The following is a 21,603-nucleotide window of genomic DNA, read 5'->3' on the forward strand; positions in this document are numbered from 1 at the left end:
TAACAGGTCATACATGTAGGTATGCATTTGGTTATGTGGGTAGGTAGGTTTATAGGCAGGTGGGTGGGTTGTTATATATTATTATGTACACAGTATATCCATGTATGTACTGTGTGTATGTATGTTTGTATTAACACAAATCTTTTAATGTATTCTGGTATTTTATAATATGCATATTTTTGTATTTTTGTATGTTTGATTTTATAAAACGGGGGACGTTCTTGATAAGCCTCTAGGCTTCTAATCGTTCACAATCGTTATAACTTATTATGTATTGTTTTTACTTCTGTTTAACTGTGTTAATAAACAAACAAACAAACAAACAAGTGCATGACAGTATGGTTAGTTAGTGTAACTGAGGGGTACAATTCCCTGACTGTATTACTAGATATGATACTTACTACCACTACCTTTGTACTTAATATTCGGCCACCCAGTACTCGGCATAAATATATTATGATGAACACTGTCACGTAGATGAAACGGATCCAACACAAATGTACGAATTAGAAATAGGTCTTTATTTCTACACAGCGATGGTGTGTAGAGCAAGCACTTAATCAAATCAATCACATTTATGAATGGGAATTAGTATGCACTTTTATGGCAAGAGTATTCGTCGGTATATCAATAGAGAATGTCCAATCTCTGAAGGCGCAGGTGGTACATATACGACCTGGAATAGTTAAGGAATAATAGCAATGATACTTTAATGATTATAGAACTGGATACACTAGGGGGGAATTCCGGTCGCTTGTAAGACAACTGGAGAAGGGGGGGGGGGGTAGAGTCTGGCTGTATCCGTCTGGCCGAGGGTATCCTGGGAGAACCCACGGTTGTGCGGCTCGGTGCCTCAGCGATCCTCGATCCACAGATGAAAGCAGTTGGACTCTCTGTGGGCCGGCTTCCTTTGGTCCACGATGGAGAGACGTGAAGCGACCTCGTCGTGTAGAGCGTCTCCTCACCTGTCGTCCTCTCCGGGGGGGGGGTTTCCAACACACGGCAGTGTTGGTCTTTATCCATAGAATAATCACTGTATACAAAGCATAATCCGTGCCTGGGAAGGCGGGCTGTCGTCGGTAGAATAATCCGGTATGCAGGTCCACTCGCTCGTCGGCTCTGGGGCTCCTCGGGTGCAGCCTCACATGGGGTCGGCCACCCTGGATAAGCAGCCAGTTCTCTGCCCGAAACGATGGGGTACTGACTACGATAGTATTCTCACCGCACGAAGCACTACATATGAATAGACTATTATTAGCTTAATAGACTACGTCCAACTCGACGATATAGTGCCAAATATGACTATTCAAATATTAATATACACGATGTCTCAATACCGATGGTAGGCCGAACTTGGCCTTACTCCCACACGTGGCGTCGCGGGGAGGCTTTACGTCTGTCACTCTATTGGAGGGTAAGAAACTGGACTAAAAAGGAAGTCCTACTTTAGTAGCGCAGTATATATACGCACTATGAACAAATAGTACCGTTAGTGGTGCGGTAGCCAGATTCCTACGCGGAACTAGGACTTGTTCGTACATGTTGAGCGGTACGTTTGAACTGGGTCTGGGGGGTATGGCAGCCTGGCACCAAGGTCTCGACCAATAGTAGAATGGAGACTATTATGGGATGTTCAGTAGGCTAGAATGGATATTCAATGCATATTGTACAAGGAATATACAAGGGATATCAGGGAATATTAGAGAATATACAAATACAATTAAATATATATATATAATAAATATATATATTCGGTTTAATCTGGCCCTTCACAACAGCCACCCCCTGATTGGTCCCAGACCTAATCAGTTAAGCAGAGACAGATTAATCGCGTTGTCTATTTACACATAAGGGTTTGCTGTAGGGGTCAGTCAACTTCACAAAGTCATAGGGTTATAGGGTCATGGTCATCATCGATTGTGTCTGGGAGTCGGGGCAGTTCTATGAGCCTCGCCACGGGACGGGTGTAAGTGCGACCCTGGACAAGCACTTCAGCTGCTCGGACCTTGCCGTCGGCACCGGTGATCACTTTGCTTACGCGGCCGGCCGGCCACATAGCTCTGGGCAGTGATTGATCAATAATCATGACGACTGTTCCTTCTGTCAAATTGTCTCTCTCCTTTACCCACTTCTGGCGGGTCTGTAGAGACGGTAGGTAGTGCAGTAGGAAACTGCTCCAAAACTTGTCGGCTAATACTTGGCTGTACCTCCACATTCGTCAGCCGTTCGCTTCTTCAGGCCGGTACATTGTCTGGGGTAACGCGGGATCTAGCCGCCCCATCAGGAGTGTGTTGGGGGTAACTGGGTCGATATCCGCCACATCGCTGGAGACGTAGCCGAGGGGCTTAGAGTTCAATACTCCCTCAATCTCCGTGAGGACTGTCATTAGGACTTCTTCCGCCACAGTCTGGGCCCCAAGTACTGCGTACAGGGCTGTCTTTATGGAACGCACTTCCCGTTCCCAAGTACCACCGAAGTGGGGTGCGTTTGGGGGGTTGAATTGGAAGTCAATCTGTGCTGGAGCGAGGTGGGTCTTAAGTTCTGGGCCCATAGCTTGGAAGCTCTCTCTCAGCTCTCTTTCGCCGCCTTTGAAGTTTGTCCCATGATCGGACAATAGTGTAGACGGTCTTCCTTTCCGTGATGTGAATCTACGGAAGGCCATAAGGAATGAGTCTGTGCTCATGGTCGGGAGAAGCTCGATGTGTATCGCTCTGGTGGTCATGCATTTGAATACAATACCCCACCGCTTCTCGGTTCCTCTTCCTTTCTTTATGTGCAGCGGGCCAAAGCAGTCCATACCCGTTGAGTGGAATGGCTTGTCACCGATTCGGAGGCGACATGGAGGAAGGTCAGCCATCCTTGGTATGCTGGGCTGCGCGCGCCACTTGCGGCAGTCTAGACATGTTCGCTGGAAGCGTCGTACCGCCTCTCTTCCTTGTAGGATCCAGTAACGACGTCTGATCTCCGCGAAGACTCTTTCTGCTCCTGCGTGATGTACATCCTCATCGTATTTCTTTATAATCAGCTCTGTGACCTTGTGTCGGCTGTTCAATACGATCGGGTATTTAATGTCATCCGGTAGATTGGGGGCTCTGCGTAGGCGACCACCCACTCTGATGAGGGTATGAGCGTCGCTCTCGGGGGCCAGATGAATTAATCTGCTGTCGGATGGGACAGGCTTTCCTCCCTGTAGACAGGCCAATTCATCGGGGAACGAGTCTCTCTGGGCTCGCTGCAGTAGGAGCAATTCTGCTTCCTCGTAGTTAGCTGCTGACATTTCAGCGGGGGACTTACACTCCGGGTGGTGCCGCAGGAATGTCCTTTGTTGTGCACTCTCTATGGTAGTGCAATCATCTATGTTGGGGTCTGCGGAGATAACAGTGCTCAATCCACAGAACACAGGCTTCTTATTCTCAGCCTCCTCCTGACTGGCTTCCCTCGGGATAGGCGTGGGCCACTCTCCTTCCGGGAGCTTTAGGAATGCTGGGCCGTCACTGTAGACATTGCGACGGGTGAGGTCATCTAGGGGCATTCCCCGGGTGATGACGTCAGCTGGGTTCTGTTTTGTATCAACGTAGCGCCACTCTGTTTCTCCGGTTAACTCTTCGGTTAAGTCTTGAATCTCGGTGACTCTGACTCCCACGAAGACTTTGTAGTTGCATGAGTCCGATTTGATCCAGGCGAGTACTGTCGTGGAATCTGACCACAGGATTGTTCTAGACACCGGTATGGTGAGCTCATGTTGGATGAGCGTGGCTAGGTGCGCTCCGGCTAGGGCTGCGCAGAGCTCTAGGCGTGGGATAGATTGTTGCTTGCGTGGGGCTATTCTCGAGCGGGCGAGGACAAATGCTGTGTAGATCTCTCCCCCCTCTTCTTGGGCCCGCAAGTAGGCTACTGATCCGTATGCGACCTCTGAGGCGTCACTGAAGACGTGTAAGTCCATTTTACATGTCTCTGGCCTCACCGTGGGTGGGAAGTAGCTTCGGCGCATATTAACGCCTGGGAGTGAGTGGAGCTCCATCTCCCACTCTCTCCAGGTGGATGCAAGGTGTGCGGGAATGGGGTCGTCCCAGCCCTGGTCCTTGTCCCACAATGCTCGTACAATCATTTTTGCCCTGGTGGTGTACGGTAGAATACATCCTAGCGGGTCATATTGTCGGGCGAGTGTTGTGTACACACTCCGTCTGGTGGTCGGCGCCGCCGCCGGCCTTCCCTGCTCCGTAGTCAGGGGCTTGTGTCTGTAGTGAAGCGAATCTGTTTTGAATCGCCACACCAATCCCAGGGTCATCTCCTGGGCTTCTCCCGGGATTGTAGCCATCCAGGTCTCGCTGCTGGCTGCCTTGTCCTCGGAGGAGAGGCTGCGCAGTACTTGCGGATCGCTGCTGGCCCACTGCCTGAGATCAAAGCCGCCTTTGATCAATGAGGCGCGGAGTTTAATCAGGAGAGCCTCGGCTTCTTCCTGGGTTGAAAGGCTTTGTAGACAGTTGTCTACGTAGAAGCTGTTCTTTACGCTGTGTCGGACCTCTTCGTCCGCTGCTGGGTCCTCTGCTACATGTTTCTGTAGTGCAAATGTAGCACAGCAGGGGCTGCACGTCGTTCCGAAGGGGAGGACTTCCCATTGGTAGATGGCTGGGTGCTCATCTCCTGGCTTCTCTCTCCATAGGAACCGTAACAGGGGGTTGTCCTCCTCTACTAATCTCACCTGCAGGAACATTCCTTTAATGTCCCCGCTGATGGCCACCTTTTCCTGGCGGAAGCGGAGTAGAACGCCGAGTAGGGAGGGGCCGAGTGTGGGACCGGGCAGTAACTCTTTATTCAGATTTTGGGATCCGATCTGGTAGCTGCAGTTAAATACTATGCGGTCTTTACCGTTGTGATGGACCTTGTGGTGAGGCACGTACCACGATTCAGTGGTCTGGTCAGCCTCTTTAATGTCCATCTTTGTGACGTGTCCCGCTGTGATGAGCTTCTCAATCTCAGCGCGGTATACACTCTCTTGGGCGGGGTTCTTGGCTAAGCGCCGCTCCGTGTTCAGCAGGTACCGTTCTGTGGCGTCTGTCTTGGCGTGGAAAGTAGGCATTCCTTCTCGCCGCAGGAGTGGCATGGCGTATCTCAACACGCCGTTGACCGGGACTCTCTTGGTCCCTGTCTCGAGGAGGTGAATGGCGTAAATGTCATCTTTAGAGCGAATGTCTTTCTTTCCGTTCTTAAAGGGCATTTGTTCCAAGGTCCATAACCGCTCTACGTGTTGCAGGAGTGCGGTTTCTCCCTCTGTGACTCGGGAGTGGAGACATCTAGTGGCTGTACTTCGGTTGAGAGATTTGGCGAGCGGGCCTTGGAGAGTCCATCCCAAACGGGTCTCGACTGCTGCAGGACAGCCTCGGGGTCCGGTATGAACCCGGTCTATCGGGACAATGAGGTCTGCATGGTCGGAGCCTATCAACAGGGTCGGCATAGCATTGTCTATGAGCGGGATCGGTAACTTGCGCAGATGTGCATATTTCTCCATCAGCTTGGCGACGGGGTATGTGTACCGCGACAGTCCTATTTCTTGGCTGGTGAAAGCGTCTGTAATCTGGTACCGTCGCTCAGGCTGGCCGCTTGCTGCGATAGAGAATGAGACATTCTCGCCCTTTATCGTCTTCAAATCTCGTCTTATTGTCCGAATTGTCATTTGGGTTTCGCTTCCCCGCAGCCCTAGCTGGGCCGCAGCGGAGGCGAGCAGAAGGGTCTTCTCTGACCCGTCATTGAGGACGGCGTAAGTGTCCAGGACTTTATTCTGGTAGCTTAGTGTCACACGCACTACTTTTAGGAGTACTCGGGCTCCACTGCTGCTGGCGGGATCGATGTACATGACGCTCGCTTTGCTGCTGGATGGTGCGGGTGAAGGGCGCCGTCTGTTACTGTCGTGAAGTATGTCCAGATGGGCTCCATCGCACTTGGTGCACCTTTTCTTTAAGCGGCATTCGGCTGCCATGTGTGAGCGCGCACAGCGAAAACAGCGCTTGTTGGACTTTATCCATTGACTTGCTTCCTCCGCGTTCAGCTTGGGGAAGGAGTCACATTGCGCTAGCCAGTGTTCTTTCTCACAGTAGGGGCACACTATCTTCCACTTCTCCGTTCTGGAGGGGGTACTGGCTCCTGCTGCTCGGTACTGACTCCGATTGGTGCATCACAGTCACCGATCTTCTTCCATCATTTAGTCGTCTGGTTCCTTCTCTGGAGCCAGGGGTGCTCCGTCCGAATGTATCTAGCCGTAGGCTGCTGACTTCTCTCGCCAGGAAGTCTGCTAGATCGAGGAGGTTCGGTTCGGGGCCATTCGGGTCTCGGTGGTCTCTCTGCCGCCTAAAACGCTCCTGTCGAGCGGGCGGCAGCTTTTCCAAGATCCTTTCCACATTTGAGTTGGCGTAAAGTTCATGCCTCCCCTTCTCTCTCTGCGCTCCCAACATCCCTACCAGGGACTGCACTCTGATGGACAGGTCGTCCAGTGCTCGATTGTCTATTGCTGGGGGTAAGCGGTCGATGTGTCGGATCTCCTGGATCACGTAATCCCATATGCGCCCATACCTCTGGTCCAATGCTACCAGCGCTGCTGTGTATGGGGTGGTGGAAGTCGCGTAGGCGAGCGCTATATTATGTGCGCGGGGTACCTTTAAGTGCTTCAGTAGGATGGCGTATTTATGGCGTTCATCCAATACATCCACCAACATGGTCTCCAGACACATGCGGAGTTCTGTATACTGGGCCCGGTTCTCTTGGGTGAAGTCGGGTACCATAGGCGTGCCAATGTATGACGCTGACTGTGGATACATCGGCGAGCGTTGGGGGAGAGGCCTCCTAGGCGAGTCTCCTCCCGCTCCTTGGTATGGGCTGGTACCGGCAGTGTACCATGGCCCGCTTGTCCAGGTGCTGTTCCTCGGTGCGGGTCGTGCGTCGTGCTCACCCGTGTATAGAGTCGGGGGTCTGTAGCGCAGCTCCGCGGGAGTATAGCCTGGGCTGTACCGGACCTCCTGGTCCGGTAGAGTACTGTGCTGTCGTCGGGCGTGGTTCTCCTCCTCTTCCTCTTCGTCTTCAGTTAGGTCATCCAGTGCTTGTAGTCTCTGGTTTAGCCTCTCCACAGGATATGCTGCTCCTTCCCGGTTGCTAGGTCTCGCTTGGACCGGTGGGGGGAGGTGGTCTGTGGGGGGTATAGACCTCGTCTGTTGGTCAAGTTCAGGGTTGTTTACTCGGCTAGGGGATGCCGCCCTGGAGGTGTGTCTAGACGAGTTCCTGGAGCCTCTGGCGGAGGGAGAGGGTGTTGTCCGTCTGATCAGCTGTTCTATTAGTTGCGCTTGCTGTCTGTCGCGCTCTGCGTCCCGTAGAGCACCAGCAGCTGCTCGCTGGCTGTCTGCTCGGTCTCGGGCCACATTCTCTTCCCTCTGAATGCGTCTTATTTCTAGACGTATATGCTCTTCTTCGCTCCGCTGCTGGATCTGCAGTCGGTCGCGTTCAGCAGCGGCGTTCAGGCTGATGAGGAAGGCCTGCTGTAGGGTCCTCTCTGCCTCGCTGGGAGAAGGCGGTTGTATAGGGGAGCCTTCCCTCGGGGTACTCCTTGCGGAGCCTTGGAGCTCTATCTCCACGGTGCTCTCCCCGTCTTCTTCCGTGCCGAGTTCTCTCTCGGTAGCGTTGTATTCCTCCCGGGACTCATCTGGGACTACTTCTTCAGTACTGGCGGGGTGTGAAGTCATGTCTGGTTCCCACTGGTCCCCACCGTGAACTTGGTCAGTTACATTAGAACCCGTAGGGGCCTCTATGGTCGGGGTAGTCTGGGCGTTGGGGTTAGACATACTTTTACTTTCTAGTTTTACCGCGTTTACTGTTAGTAGAAGACTAGGTTGTTGACTGACAGCGTAAGCCTCTAAGTACTGAGGGAGCCGTCGTTCGCGCTGCGGGCATTGGTTAGGAGGATCGTTTCGTGGAGTGTTCATCATAGGCCATTTCAATATTAATAACACTATATTAATATTACACTAATTACCATCCGGCTCGAAGGACCAATTGTAACTGAGGGGTACAATTCCCTGACTGTATTACTAGATATGATACTTACTACCACTACCTTTGTACTTAATATTCGGCCACCCAGTACTCGGCATAAATATATTATGATGAACACTGTCACGTAGATGAAACGGATCCAACACAAATGTACGAATTAGAAATAGGTCTTTATTTCTACACAGCGATGGTGTGTAGAGCAAGCACTTAATCAAATCAATCACATTTATGAATGGGAATTAGTATGCACTTTTATGGCAAGAGTATTCGTCGGTATATCAATAGAGAATGTCCAATCTCTGAAGGCGCAGGTGGTACATATACGACCTGGAATAGTTAAGGAATAATAGCAATGATACTTTAATGATTATAGAACTGGATACACTAGGGGGGAATTCCGGTCGCTTGTAAGACAACTGGAGAAGGGGGGGGGGGGGTAGAGTCTGGCTGTATCCGTCTGGCCGAGGGTATCCTGGGAGAACCCACGGTTGTGCGGCTCGGTGCCTCAGCGATCCTTGATCCACAGATGAAAGCAGTTGGACTCTCTGTGGGCCGGCTTCCTTCGGTCCACGATGGAGAGACGTGAAGCGACCTCGTCGTGTAGAGCGTCTCCTCACCTGTCGTCCTCTCCGGGGGGGGGGTTTCCAACACACGGCAGTGTTGGTCTTTATCCATAGAATAATCACTGTATACAAAGCATAATCCGTGCCTGGGAAGGCGGGCTGTCGTCGGTAGAATAATCCGGTATGCAGGTCCACTCGCTCGTCGGCTCTGGGGCTCCTCGGGTGCAGCCTCACATGGGGTCGGCCACCCTGGATAAGCAGCCAGTTCTCTGCCCGAAACGATGGGGTACTGACTACGATAGTATTCTCACCGCACGAAGCACTACATATGAATAGACTATTATTAGCTTAATAGACTACGTCCAACTCGACGATATAGTGCCAAATATGACTATTCAAATATTAATATACACGATGTCTCAATACCGATGGTAGGCCGAACTTGGCCTTACTCCCACACGTGGCGTCGCGGGGAGGCTTTACGTCTGTCACTCTATTGGAGGGTAAGAAACTGGACTAAAAAGGAAGTCCTACTTTAGTAGCGCAGTATATATACGCACTATGAACAAATAGTACCGTTAGTGGTGCGGTAGCCAGATTCCTACGCGGAACTAGGACTTGTTCGTACATGTTGAGCGGTACGTTTGAACTGGGTCTGGGGGGTATGGCAGCCTGGCACCAAGGTCTCGACCAATAGTAGAATGGAGACTATTATGGGATGTTCAGTAGGCTAGAATGGATATTCAATGCATATTGTACAAGGAATATACAAGGGATATCAGGGAATATTAGAGAATATACAAATACAATTAAATATATATATATAATAAGCCCTTCACAACAGTTAGGGTTAGATTTTTTTTTTTTTTTTAAATTCAGATAATGGTTGAAGAAGTGCGTCTTTAGTCGACGGCGAAATATTGGACGTGTTTCGGCTGTCCTAACTGGGGTGGGTAATTCATTCCACCATTGGGGCAAGGACTGAGAATAGGCGACTTCTCTTTGATGACCCTCCCGGAGCTTGGATAGGAGTAGGTCTGAGGCGGCCAGAAGATGCAGAGCGGTCCCCCCCCCCCCCCCCCCCCCACCTCCAATGTACAGCCCTCACCCAACCCCACCCCACCCATCCAACCTCCTCCAATGTACAGTTTCTACGCCAAATGTATATACACTCCTTTTCTGGACACTTTTGTATCACAAACAGTACTGTATTTGCAAATCTGATATGTCATAAATGTATAGATGTAGCAGTACTGTCTATCTGTATGTCATGTATGTCATATTATATGTTATGATGAATTGAAAATGGGGGACCCTGATGTAAACAAGACGAAAGTCTTTCTCTGGTCTGCATCCCCTTAACAATTGTATGTATTGAGCTGTACTGTACTGTACCCATTCTGCAATCTGTTAATAAACTTTTCAATCAATCAATCAAAGCGTAGGGGTCTTGAGGGTGTGTAGTTAGAGACCATTGACCTGAGGTAGGCGGGAGCAGTTCCCTTTGCCGCACGATAGATGGCGCTATGGCCGGGCGGCGCTAGTCCGCTCCGTCACCCGGATGTTCTTCCGCGCAACTTTATATCCCACAATTCCTTTCTGCGTCGTCCTCTTTCCCTTCTGCAGCAATGTCTAAGAGAGGTATGAAATCTGCCTTGGATAATCTATATTCATCCACCTTTATACCCCTGCATCACAGTTAAAATACATGGCCGTATGGAAGGCCACATGCTACTAAACATTTATATGTGCATAGTGACGAGCTAGTGAAAATGGAGGAGTATTTTTAGAGAGATAAATGTGTTGACTACTCGGGAGCCATGTTTGCTGTCAAGTATTGGTAAGCGTGTGGGAAGCAAGCTAGCTAAGTTCTATTGACCACCAAATAAAACGACGATGTGCGTCTGAGTCTCGTGTAACTGGGCATACTGACGTGTAAAAATGCATGCCACTTGGTGTAGTTTGTAAAGGTGGAGTGTTTTATAACTAAGGTGTTTTGGTGATTCCCAGGTACCAGGAGCTAATGGTAATTAGCTATAATGTTACGTCGCTCTGAATGGGGCTGAGATTGTGGCTCTCGGTGAATCGTGGGCACTAGCTTCGCTCTGGATGGATGACAGTGGGCATTAACTAGTTAGTTCGTGGTATTCAACTTGGTGATTCAGTTCATAACTCATGCAATCTTTGAGGTTTGTGTTGTAAATTCAGTAGTTTTTAAACCTTTTGATCTCATCAGTTGTATTGAGACGTGCTGCTCATCACGTTGTAGCACTAGACTATATGGAAAGATGACTGAAAATGTTAACGTGGGAAACTATTTCACTTTGTTTACCTTGTTTGTACTTAAGTCGGAAGTTGACTGTGATCAACACTCCACAGCACTATGGGGAGTGACATAGCTGGCCACACAACGAGCTAAAGTTAATGAACATGCTGCTATTTATTGTACTAACTTGCAGTAGGCTAGTGTGTTTTGCCTCAGTACTACTTGGGTCTGGTTGGGGACTACTGAATAGTTTGGATTAGATGGTGATTCTTGACACGCTCACTTAATTAACTAGTTGACACACTAGATTATATAACCAGTTTACCCGATGAGGATGTAGTTTGATTCACTGTGAATATTCTAGCAGTTTGTAGTGTTGCGACTATCTCCTCGCTGTTTGTTGGTGAAAGTATATTCTATCTGGTTTCTTACATGTCCAAACGTGCACTTTTGGCTATTTCTCAATTGTCAGTGATCCCGGTCTTCCCACCCACTTACCAATCTCCATTGTATCTTTACTGCTGCTTTAATTTACAAACTGTTGTATATGTGCTCTTCTGTGTGCTCTATCTTGGTGGATATAATGTTTTGTTCAGAACCTCGTATATCTTGTGATAAGAGATTGTACTTGAAAAAGGAAAATCTTTTGGTATTACTTTACCCTTCAAAAAAGCACTTGCTTGGTCTGGTCAGTGACTGGGTGAGTTGTCGATGAAGGGAATAGCGAGATCATCACTGTGGGTGAGATGGCAGTGACTTACTATGGCTGACTAATCTCAATCAGTGATGGGACAACTCAAAAGCTGATACTTGAGAGTTCACGCTACTCCATATGGACCGCATAGTCAACACACAACCAGTTTATTCAGAGTTTAAAAAAAAAAATACAAATAATAATGTGCACCCCAATAACCTGTATATCAGCTGTAGGAAAGCACATGGATCATATTTAGAAAAGTATTTAACCCGTTCACTACCACACTACAAAAGGTTAACACTTTCACTACCACACTACAGACGGTTATGATCCATGTGCTTTCCTTTGAGAACTCTAAAGCTGATAAAGACAGTCTTAACTTTCTGTAACTGGTCTCTCTTCCCTCAGGACGCGGTGGGTCATCCGGAGCCAAGTTCCGTATCTCACTGGGTCTCCCAGTGGGGGCGGTCATCAACTGCGCTGACAACACTGGTAGGCTCGACTCAACATCCTCTTGTTTACTGGATTTTTTTTCTGCACAAAGACCAGACTTAGCTGGGTTTGGGAAGCTGATTTCAAATTTTACTTTTGACAAGGACCTTTCTTATTACTTTACCCTTCAAAAAAGCACTTGCTTGGTCTAGTCAGTGACTGGGTGAGTTGTCGTAGAAGGGAATAGTGAGATCATCACTGTGGGTGAGATGGCGGCGACTTACTATGGCTGACTAATCTCAATCAGTGATGGGACAACTCAAAAGCTGATATGTATATATATTATGTATTAAATATTAAACATTTTAGGAGAAGGAATAACTGGGCTGAAGTATTAATTTTCTGATCTGTGTTTTTCTCTTCCATCTCTTGGGCCACACCTTCTTCACCCCCTCATGTTTCCATTCCACCTTCCTCTCTTCCCCCTCTCCTCTCTCTAGGTGCTAAGAACCTGTACATCATCTCTGTGAAGGGTATCAAGGGTCGTCTGAACCGTCTGCCGGCTGCAGGAGTGGGTGACATGGTGATGGCCACGGTGAAGAAAGGCAAGCCAGAACTCAGAAAAAAGGGTAAGTGACGGCACTAGTGGAGCTTCACCAGGGCTGTAAGGTATACTGTCATGGATCCATAGATCCACCATATATAAATACAGTTAAAACAACATTTGGTAGGAAACTGGGTCATGACAATTGTATTACTACCTGTAGATGTCTTATAGCATTGTAATTTGTACTGGAAAACTAGACTGTTAAATACCATTAAACCATCAAAACTGAGAAATATTGTAGACTCTTACTTACCAGTAATGTCGTTGGTTGGTAGTCTGTTCCAAGCTGTTCCTTATCCTAGCTCTGAATGGCCACAAACTAGGATGTCCCGATCAGACTGATTGAAATCGGAGCTGATCATGCCACATTTTAATTGATCGATATCTGCTACGTTAAGCCCGATCACATTCCAAACCTTTTTGTTTGAATAAACAAATTAAAACCGTTTAATGAAAGCTGAGCTGTAGGCCAAATATTTTCTTACCTGATTAGGTTTACTAACTTTAATGAACTTGGAAGTTGCATTGTGCAGCTATATCATCTAGGAAAATACAAATATCTAACCGGAACTCTTTATCGGCAGATACTCACTATATATATATATAAAAATCCCTCCTTTTTCCGATTTTTCTCCCATCCCACTGTTAGTCGTTATGCCAATTCCCAGCCCCCTTCCTGGTTGTTGCACACTTTCCCCTACTGTTGGTCCGAGAGGCCGGAGACTGTCGCATGCTTCCCTCCGACGCATGTGCAGCCAGCCTGGCCGCGCAGATTCTCACTGGGAGAGTAACGTGTGGGAGGCCGCACTACCTCTCTCCAGATCCTACCCTCGCTGAGCAGGCGCCCCGACCGAACTGTAGGGGTCGCTGTCCACAACGCCCAGGATCCACCCGCCAGCTTTCCCCACCCCCTAATACTGCCAATTGTATTAGTGTGAACGGCCAGCCAAGCTGGTGACAACGCCGGAAGCTGGATTCGAACCCAGCGTCTCCAGCGTTGGTGACGAACGCAATCTCCGTTACGCCACCTGACCGCCCTAGATACTCACTATATTAATTGATTGGAATCAGGACGTTGTTGCCACAAACCATGATGTGAATCAATGGGGTCGAGCTCCTGTCTGTACAAGATGGCTGAGGCTCACTGAAATGAGCTCTGCAGAGCCACATGTGTAGAGCAGGGTGCTGCTCAACCGGAGATGGGGCTGGCTAATGGTTTGACGATGGAAACACTCTTCTCATAGCCAGGTCTTATCCAGACTCATTAATATAATGTACTTTGTATTTGGTTTAATTTTGATTGGGCTGGCGATACAGCCCAAAATATCATCGATATAACAATGTTTGACTGCATTTCGTTTTCCAGTACAAACGGCAATATACGACACATTCTTATGTCTATTTTGTAATACCTGTTGTCATGGTGCCGTTTTGTCTGTATATTTGTATTTCTAATACTGCTTCAATATCATAATAGAAATGTAATAAATGTAGTGTCCATACCTTAGATCCATGACGGTAGACCTCCAGCCCTAAATTCTTGTTCCTCTAGTTTCCTGGCTTCTAGTCAGGCTTAGATGACATCGTTACCAGTGAGATGGTTTTTTTTTTTTTGGGAGCAAGGTTTCTTTTTCTTTCATCAAACCTTTATTTAACCAGGTTGAACCCATTGAGATTAAAATCTCTTGTTAACAGTGACCTGGCCAAGAATGGTAGCGGTACAGCAGTTTAATACACACTAAACCTATCAGCTCAAAAGTGCTTCAACAGTAAAAATGCAGGGAAGCTGTGTGATCCTATTTCAATTGAAACGGTTACAAACATCAATAGTCAGTTTCTATAGCTTTCACCATGACTTTAAATTAATTAAGAGTGACTAGATCCTGGAGTTCAAAGAGCCATGATATACACTATCCAACATATAGACACTCAGCAGGTACATAAATTAAGCATTCGTCCATTAATGGCTGTGTTGTCTTTTAAAAAGACAACTTAATAACTTATGTGTGTTATACCTCTTACCAGGCTGAGCATTTAGATATGCGAACCTAACGAGACCCCCCCCTTCAAAAAAGCACTTGCTTTGTCTGGTCAGTGACTGGGTGAGTTGTCGTAGAAGGGAATAGTGAGACCATCACTGTGGGTGAGATGGCGGTGAGTTAACTATAACTGACTAATCTCAATCAGTGATGGGACAGATGAGTCTGCTGGTGGAACCTAGACTGAGCTCAGATCTTTGTCGTCTCTACAGAGTAGTGTTCAGTCAACCTTCTGGATATAAAATGTCTACAACACATGCAGTACCTTCAACCTTGTGATTTGGAGTGTTACACGTTATCTTCTATTTGTTTCACAATTTAATTGAGAATCCTTGGGCTCTTTTTGTTAAGTACCATGATGAAGGAAAGATGAAACATTACACCTCTTCTCTCTCCCTCAGTGCATCCTGCGGTGGTGATACGGCAACGAAAGTCGTATCGGCGAAAGGACGGCGTGTTTCTCTACTTTGAAGACAATGCAGGGGTCATAGTTAATGTTAAAGGAGAAATGAAAGGTGAGTTGTTTGGTCCTGATGACGCACTCGCCCACCGCTTCCTGCTGTGTGCACATATGTTATACACTGCTCAAAGACATAAAGGGAACACACAATCATTACAATGTAACTACAAGTCAATCACACTAATGGGATATCAACCTGTCCGGTTAGGAAGCAACACTGATTGTGATCAATTTCACCTGCTGTTGTGCAAATGGAACAGACGACAGGGGGAAATGAGAGGCAATTTGCAAGACAACCCCTATAAAGGAATGGTTCTGCAGGTGGTGGCCACAGACCATTCCCCTTGCCTCATCCTTTCTGGCAGATATTTGGTTACTTTTGCATTTTGCCAGTGCCCTCACCACTACAGGTAGCATGAGGCGGTGTCTGCAACCCACAGAAGTTGCTTGGGTAGTGCAGCTCATCCAGGATGGCACATCAATGCGCGCTGTGGCAAGAAGGTTTGCTGGGTCTCCCAGCACAGTGTCTAGAACATGGAGGAGATGCCAGGAGACAGTCGAGTAGACCAGGAGACGCGGAGGGGGCTGTAGGAGGACAACAACCCAGCAGCAGGACCGCTATCTGGTCCTTTCTGCAAAGAGGAACAGGAGGAGCACTGCCAGCAGGCCACTAATGTGCATGTTTCTGCTTAAACTGGGAGAAGCTCGATGAGGGCCCAACGTCCACAAGTGGGGCCTGTGCTCACAACACTGTGCAGCCTGATTGGCATTTGCCAGAGAACACCAGGATTGGCAGATTTACCATTGGCACCCTGTGCTCTTCACGGATGCAAGCAGGTTCACACTGAGCATATGTGACAGTCTGGAGACGCTGTGGAGAACGTTCTGCTGCCTGCAACATCCTCCAGCATGAGCGGTTTGGCGGTGGGTCATTGATGGTCTGGGGAGGCATAACCCTGCAGGGTCGCACAGATCTCCATGTGCTAGCCAGAGGTACCATGACTGCCATTAGGTACCGGGATGAGATCCTCGACCCATTGTCGCACCATATGCTGGTGCAGTGGGCCCTGGGTTCCTTCTCATGCATGACACTGCTCGGCCTCATGTGGTTGGAGTGCGTCGGCAGTTCCTGCATGATGGTGTTGATGCTATGGACTGGCCTGCCCGTTCCCCAGACCTGAATCCAATCCAGCACCTCTGGGACATCATGTCTTGTTCCATCCACGTCACACCACAGACCAGGAGTTGACTGTGATGCCCTGATCCAGGTCTGGGAGGAGATCCCTCAGGAGAATGTCAGTCATCTCATCAGGAGCGTGCCCAGACATTGTAGGGAGTGCATACAGGCACGTGGAGGCCGCACACTATTTTGAATTGTCTTGAGGAATTTCCACAGAAGTTGGATCAGCCTGTGATCTGATTTTTCCACTTTTATTTAGAGTATGATCTCCATGGGTTAATGATTTTGATTTCCATTGATCATTATTATGTTTTGTTCTCAACGCATCATTATGTAATGAATACAGATTTTCAACTGGAATATATCATTCTTCGAGATCTAGGATGTGTTTTAAGTGTTCCCTTATCGATGGCCGAAGAGAGAAACCTATGCATTTATAAAAAATTTGATTAAAAAAGTGGGTAAACGCCTATCTGCACTTTGCGAGGCACTAATACCTGGTCAGTATTGACACATAATCTAGTCCAAAAACCGTGTATTGTATTTGGGTATATATTCCAAAAAAAAAAAAAAAAACTTTTTGTTTTCTAATACATTTTTTTCTGATCAGATATTTTCTCTGCAAAAGGATACACAACACAGTTTATTTTACTATTACTATAAGTGTTAAATATACAGACCAGGTATTGGTGCCTTGCAAAGTGCAGATGGGAGGTTTTGTTCTTCGGCTGTGTATAGATGTATATCACAGCTGGTCAACTTAATCTATAGTGAGATGAGTTTTTAAAGTGCACTTCACCAAAACACTTCTTAAATCCCCCCTTTCAAAAAAGCACTTGCTTGGTCTTGTCAGTGACTGGGTGAGTTGTCGTAGAAAGGAATAGTGAGATCATCACTGTGGGTGAGATGGCGGCGACTTACTATGGCTGACTAATCTCAATCAGTGATGGGACAGATGAATCTGCTGGTGAAATCTAGACTTAACTCATGTCTGTACAGAGTAGTGTGATATCAAGATCTCATTTTGAGAAGTTGACATAATTGTGCAATGATATGATTTCAGTTAATCACAATATGATCCAGATAGGATAATGATCACCAAACTATGCTAAACCCTCATTGGTGATTACTAATACTCCTTTTCTCGTCTTTCAACCCTCTTGTGCTTCCCTCCTGTCTCCTCCTACATCTCTCTCCCTCCATCTCTCCTCAATTACTATCTCCCTCCATCTCTCCTCCCTCCCTCTGTCCGTCTCCAGGCTCAGCCATCACGGGCCCAGTAGCCAAGGAGTGTGCTGATCTGTGGCCCAGGATCGCCTCAAACGCTGGGAGCATAGCCTGACCTCGACTCTGCTTTGTTTGTTTTCAATAAAAAAAAAACGTAAAGCCAGATCATCTGTCTTTTATTTACGTGCATATAATGTATATTATTTTGTAGTTTGTTTTTAAAAGGATTTTGTGAAGGATAGTTTGTTGTTTATATTCTTGGAAGGTAGGGGGCATATTTTGAGTATCTTTTTAGGTGAATGGGGTAGTTCGTTATTTGACGATACTTCACACTAGAAGTGAAGTGACGACACTTATTACCTGTCCTTCAGTGAATAAACTTGAATGAAGTAATCGACTATTGAAACAAACGAAGCAGGCAGAAATCATGTTGGAATGGGCCCCTGTTACTAGCAGTAAGTGTAGAGTAGACTATTGAAAAAGTGATGTGGCTTTTGAGATATAGTAATATCCAGTTTTGAAAAGCTCACTTTAGCCATTCAATAAATATAATGAAGGTTTCCGTATGTACAGAATAAATGAGGCAATGCACTGTTGCACTTACTAAAACGCACCACTAGAGGGTGTATTGAAGCTTTGAATTATTTAAACCTTTGTTTTTGGTAGTGACTAACTTATTTGAATACTGTTCAAACATTTCCAACCACTGACCAAGTATGAAAATGTAGAGGGAAAGCACTTGGGTTTCTTCAACCTGTGTGGAATAACTCACTTGAAACAATTGTTCCTGTCCCAAGAAGATGGATACAAAACAAATGCGGTTGACACTAGTTACACAATTTTACGTACAGTATGAGCCATGGCCTACTCTGGGACTCCCTCGAATAATCTCCTGCATCATGTATATTTCCCATTTCCCCCTTCTACGCGCGGTTTGCTGCAAACAGTGGCACTGCTAGCCCAACCATAGATATCTATAGAACACCGGCTAGTGACGTCACTGGTGCGCCGGCTGTTGTGGAGGGGGGGGGGGGGGGGCGGGGACGCTCTCTCATTGACGGTACACGGTGTGAGAAGAGCATTTATGCAGGTGAACACCAGGAAGGCGGCTGGCCCAGATGGAATAACAGGACGCAATACTCAAGTCCTGTGCTAACCAGCTAGCCCCTGTGTTCACCACCATATTTAATCGATCCCTGAAGGAGTCAGTGGTCCCTGCCTGCTTCAAGATGTCTACCATTATCCCGGTACCAAAGAAACCCTCCCCAGCAGGTCTCAATGACTACAGACCGGTGGCACTCACCTCTGTGGCCATGAAATGTTTCGAGAGGCTGGTCAAGGATCACATTTGTGCCTCCCTCCCCAGCGATATGGACCCTATGCAATTTGTATCCAGGCCAAACAGGTCCACTGACGATGCGGTCTCCCAAGTACTGCACAGCACCCTCTCACCTGGACCGTCAGAAGGGGGGCTATGTGAGACTGTTGTTCATTGACTACAGCTCAGCGTTCAACACCATAGTCCCCACCAGACTGGTGGACAAGCTGATCGGGCTGGGTCTGAGCTCCGCCCTGAGCGCCTGGGTACTGGACTTTCTGAGTGAGAGACCCCAGGCGGTCAGGGTGGGGGGTCAGACCTCCAACACCATCACCCTGAGCATCGGGTCCCCCCAGGGCTGTGTTCTGAGCCCCCTGCTGTACTCACTATACACACACGACTGTGTGGCCAAGTTCAGCTCCAACTCCATAGTGAAGTTCGCAGACGCCACGGTGGTGGTGGGGCTGATCTCGGACAACGACGAGAAGGCCTACCGGGAGGAGGTTGAGGTACTGGAACGCTGGTGCCAGGACAACAGCCTGCTCCTGAACATTGGTAAAACCAAGGAGCTGATCGTGGATTATAGGAGAGGACAGCAGGAGACACACACACCACTGATGATTAACGGGGCTACCGTGGACAGGGTGAGCAGCTTTAAGTACCTGGGGGTCCACATCTCAGAGGATCTGACATGGACAACACACATAGACACAGTAGTAAAGAAGGCGAAGCAGCGCCTCTACCACCTGAGACAGTTAAGGAAGTTCAGAGTATCGGGGAAGATACTCCAGTCCTTCTAATCAGGAGCTGTAGAGAGCATCTTGACCGGAAACATCACTGCCTGGTATGGAAACAGCACGGCACAGGACAAGAAGGCCCTACAGAGAGTGGTGCGCTCAGCCGAGCGTACCACGGGTATGGCACTACCTCCCCTGCAGGTTCTATACAACAAGAGGTGCAAATCCAGAGCCTGCAGAATAATGAAAGACCCCCACCACCCCAATAACAGCCTGTTCCAGCTGCTGAGGTCAGGCAGACGCCTGCGAACCCCAGCTACTAGGACAGAGAGGCTTAGGCTCAGCTTCTTCCCCCAGGCCATCAGAGCCTTGAACAATGAACATTGAGTGCCACAGAACACTGAACTATCCACACACAAGCACACATGAGCACACACACGACACGCACGCTCACACACTAGCAGCCACTTTAACATGAGCGGGCACACACTCATGCCGCACACACCCACTTATGGCCAAAAGGAAAGGCCACTTTAAATTAGTATAACAACAGTAACAGTGTATTGCACTACCAAAGCTACCTAGCATGTCCTGCTCTGTAAATATTTTTTATGTACAGATACCGAGATGTCACACCATGTTACCTGTTACCTGTTTATTGCACAATGTTGTTTTTATTGGATTCTATTATATGTTGTACCACTGTATTGCACATCGTTGCGGGCAAGACCACCCGCATTTCATTGTATACTTGTATGCCGTGACAAATAAAACTCTTGACTTGACTTGACTTGACTTGACTTGACATTTCCCCACGTGGAATGAAATGATAGTGCGACATCTAGTGGCTGAATGTTATCTATAGCAGCACCTTGACTTCTCAGGAGAAACACTTGAGGATGAGCCTTCGTTGTCAATGTTGTCTATCACAAATTTTAATGAAATAAAATCTGTTAAAACAATTACATTTATAATAAAGGGATAGTTCTGAATTTATTTTAACACTAGCCCTATTTCCTACTTGCCAATGATGTTCATCAGTGGAGTTCTTTTTCAGCACGATCCATACTGTTCCTCATACTACCTCCGGATAGTTGGCCACAAACCAATGCAAAGTCAATAGGGTCACGTTCCTGTCTGTACAAGCTGACTTGAGGCTCACTGAAATGTACTCCATGCACACACAAAGTACATTTCAGAGATGTATTGTCCACAGATATCCCTGAAAACATTTTTCTCCCCTCCGTCTTCAAGAGAATTCCTGTCCAGACCAAATGTTTTTTAGAAGATCTCTCCTTCCAAACAGCAACACAAACACGCTCACATGAACTGACCTGGTGGCAGGCTGTGGGTAGCTCTCCATGGTATAAAATATATCCGTATATGTGTGGAAATGGTCATTGGTCATGATGTTAATGTTTTCCAAAAGCTCAGTTGTAGCTCCGTTTCACCTGTCCTGTCCACACGTATACAGACAAAACAGCTTTTAAAAATAAATTCCACACTGGAAGGCGTTTTTTCGAAAAGCTCAGTAAGTCAGTTTTCAGTGACCTGAAACTGTTTTCCGTCATATATCATGTGTCAAAAACAAAATGCTCTCAAACACTTTCGAAGGATATCCGTATAAGTGTGGACAAGGCCTCAAGTCAGCTTGTGCTTGACCCCTGTTCAGATAATTCCGTTCATTTGTGTTGAAGGAGCACTGTAAGATCTTTGATTGTTAAAACTGTGTAGGACCCTAGAACTGCACCCTGAGAGAGGGAACTGCGCCCTGAGTGGGAGATTCAAAGGGTCAAACAGGAGGGAAGACTGTCAAGTTTTAAACTGTGGATACCAAACAGAGAAGGTAAAGACGACTTTAAACTGTTGAACAATAATCCACAACTATTTTATTGCACTGTAAAAAAAAAATTGTTTTATGTCTATTCTATTCTACTATTTTATTGCACTATTTTACTCTGTCTATTTTATCTTACTCTTTTTATTATTGTCTATTTAAAACTGAATCAAGCCATAAACAAGGTGACCTGTTGGGATGTT

General features: G+C 47.3%; 1 protein-coding gene across 1 annotated transcript; it reads left to right on the top strand.

Annotated features, from left to right (window-relative positions):
- Positions 1-10,173: 10,173 nt before the first annotated feature.
- Positions 10,174-17,673, top strand: rpl23 (ribosomal protein L23). Its single transcript, XM_084328624.1, has 5 exons — positions 10,174-10,241; positions 11,972-12,055; positions 12,496-12,624; positions 15,043-15,156; positions 17,541-17,673. Exons 1-5 carry the CDS (start codon positions 10,229-10,231, stop codon positions 17,621-17,623), a joined length of 423 nt encoding a protein of 140 aa, XP_084184750.1. The 5' UTR covers positions 10,174-10,228; the 3' UTR covers positions 17,624-17,673.
- The last annotated feature ends 3,930 nt before the right edge of the window (positions 17,674-21,603 follow it).

This window comes from Notolepis coatsorum, assembly GCF_963971535.1.
Source record: "Notolepis coatsorum genome assembly, chromosome: 14".
NCBI lineage: Eukaryota > Metazoa > Chordata > Actinopteri > Aulopiformes > Paralepididae > Notolepis > Notolepis coatsorum.

Bases quoted from the DNA above. Each gene is read 5' to 3' on its own strand.
- rpl23 (XM_084328624.1), top strand. The intron at 12,625-15,042 runs GTAAGTGACGGC...TCTCTCCCTCAG, and splicing joins GCCAGAACTCAGAAAAAAGG to TGCATCCTGCGGTGGTGATA. The intron at 15,157-17,540 runs GTGAGTTGTTTG...GTCCGTCTCCAG, and splicing joins TGTTAAAGGAGAAATGAAAG to GCTCAGCCATCACGGGCCCA.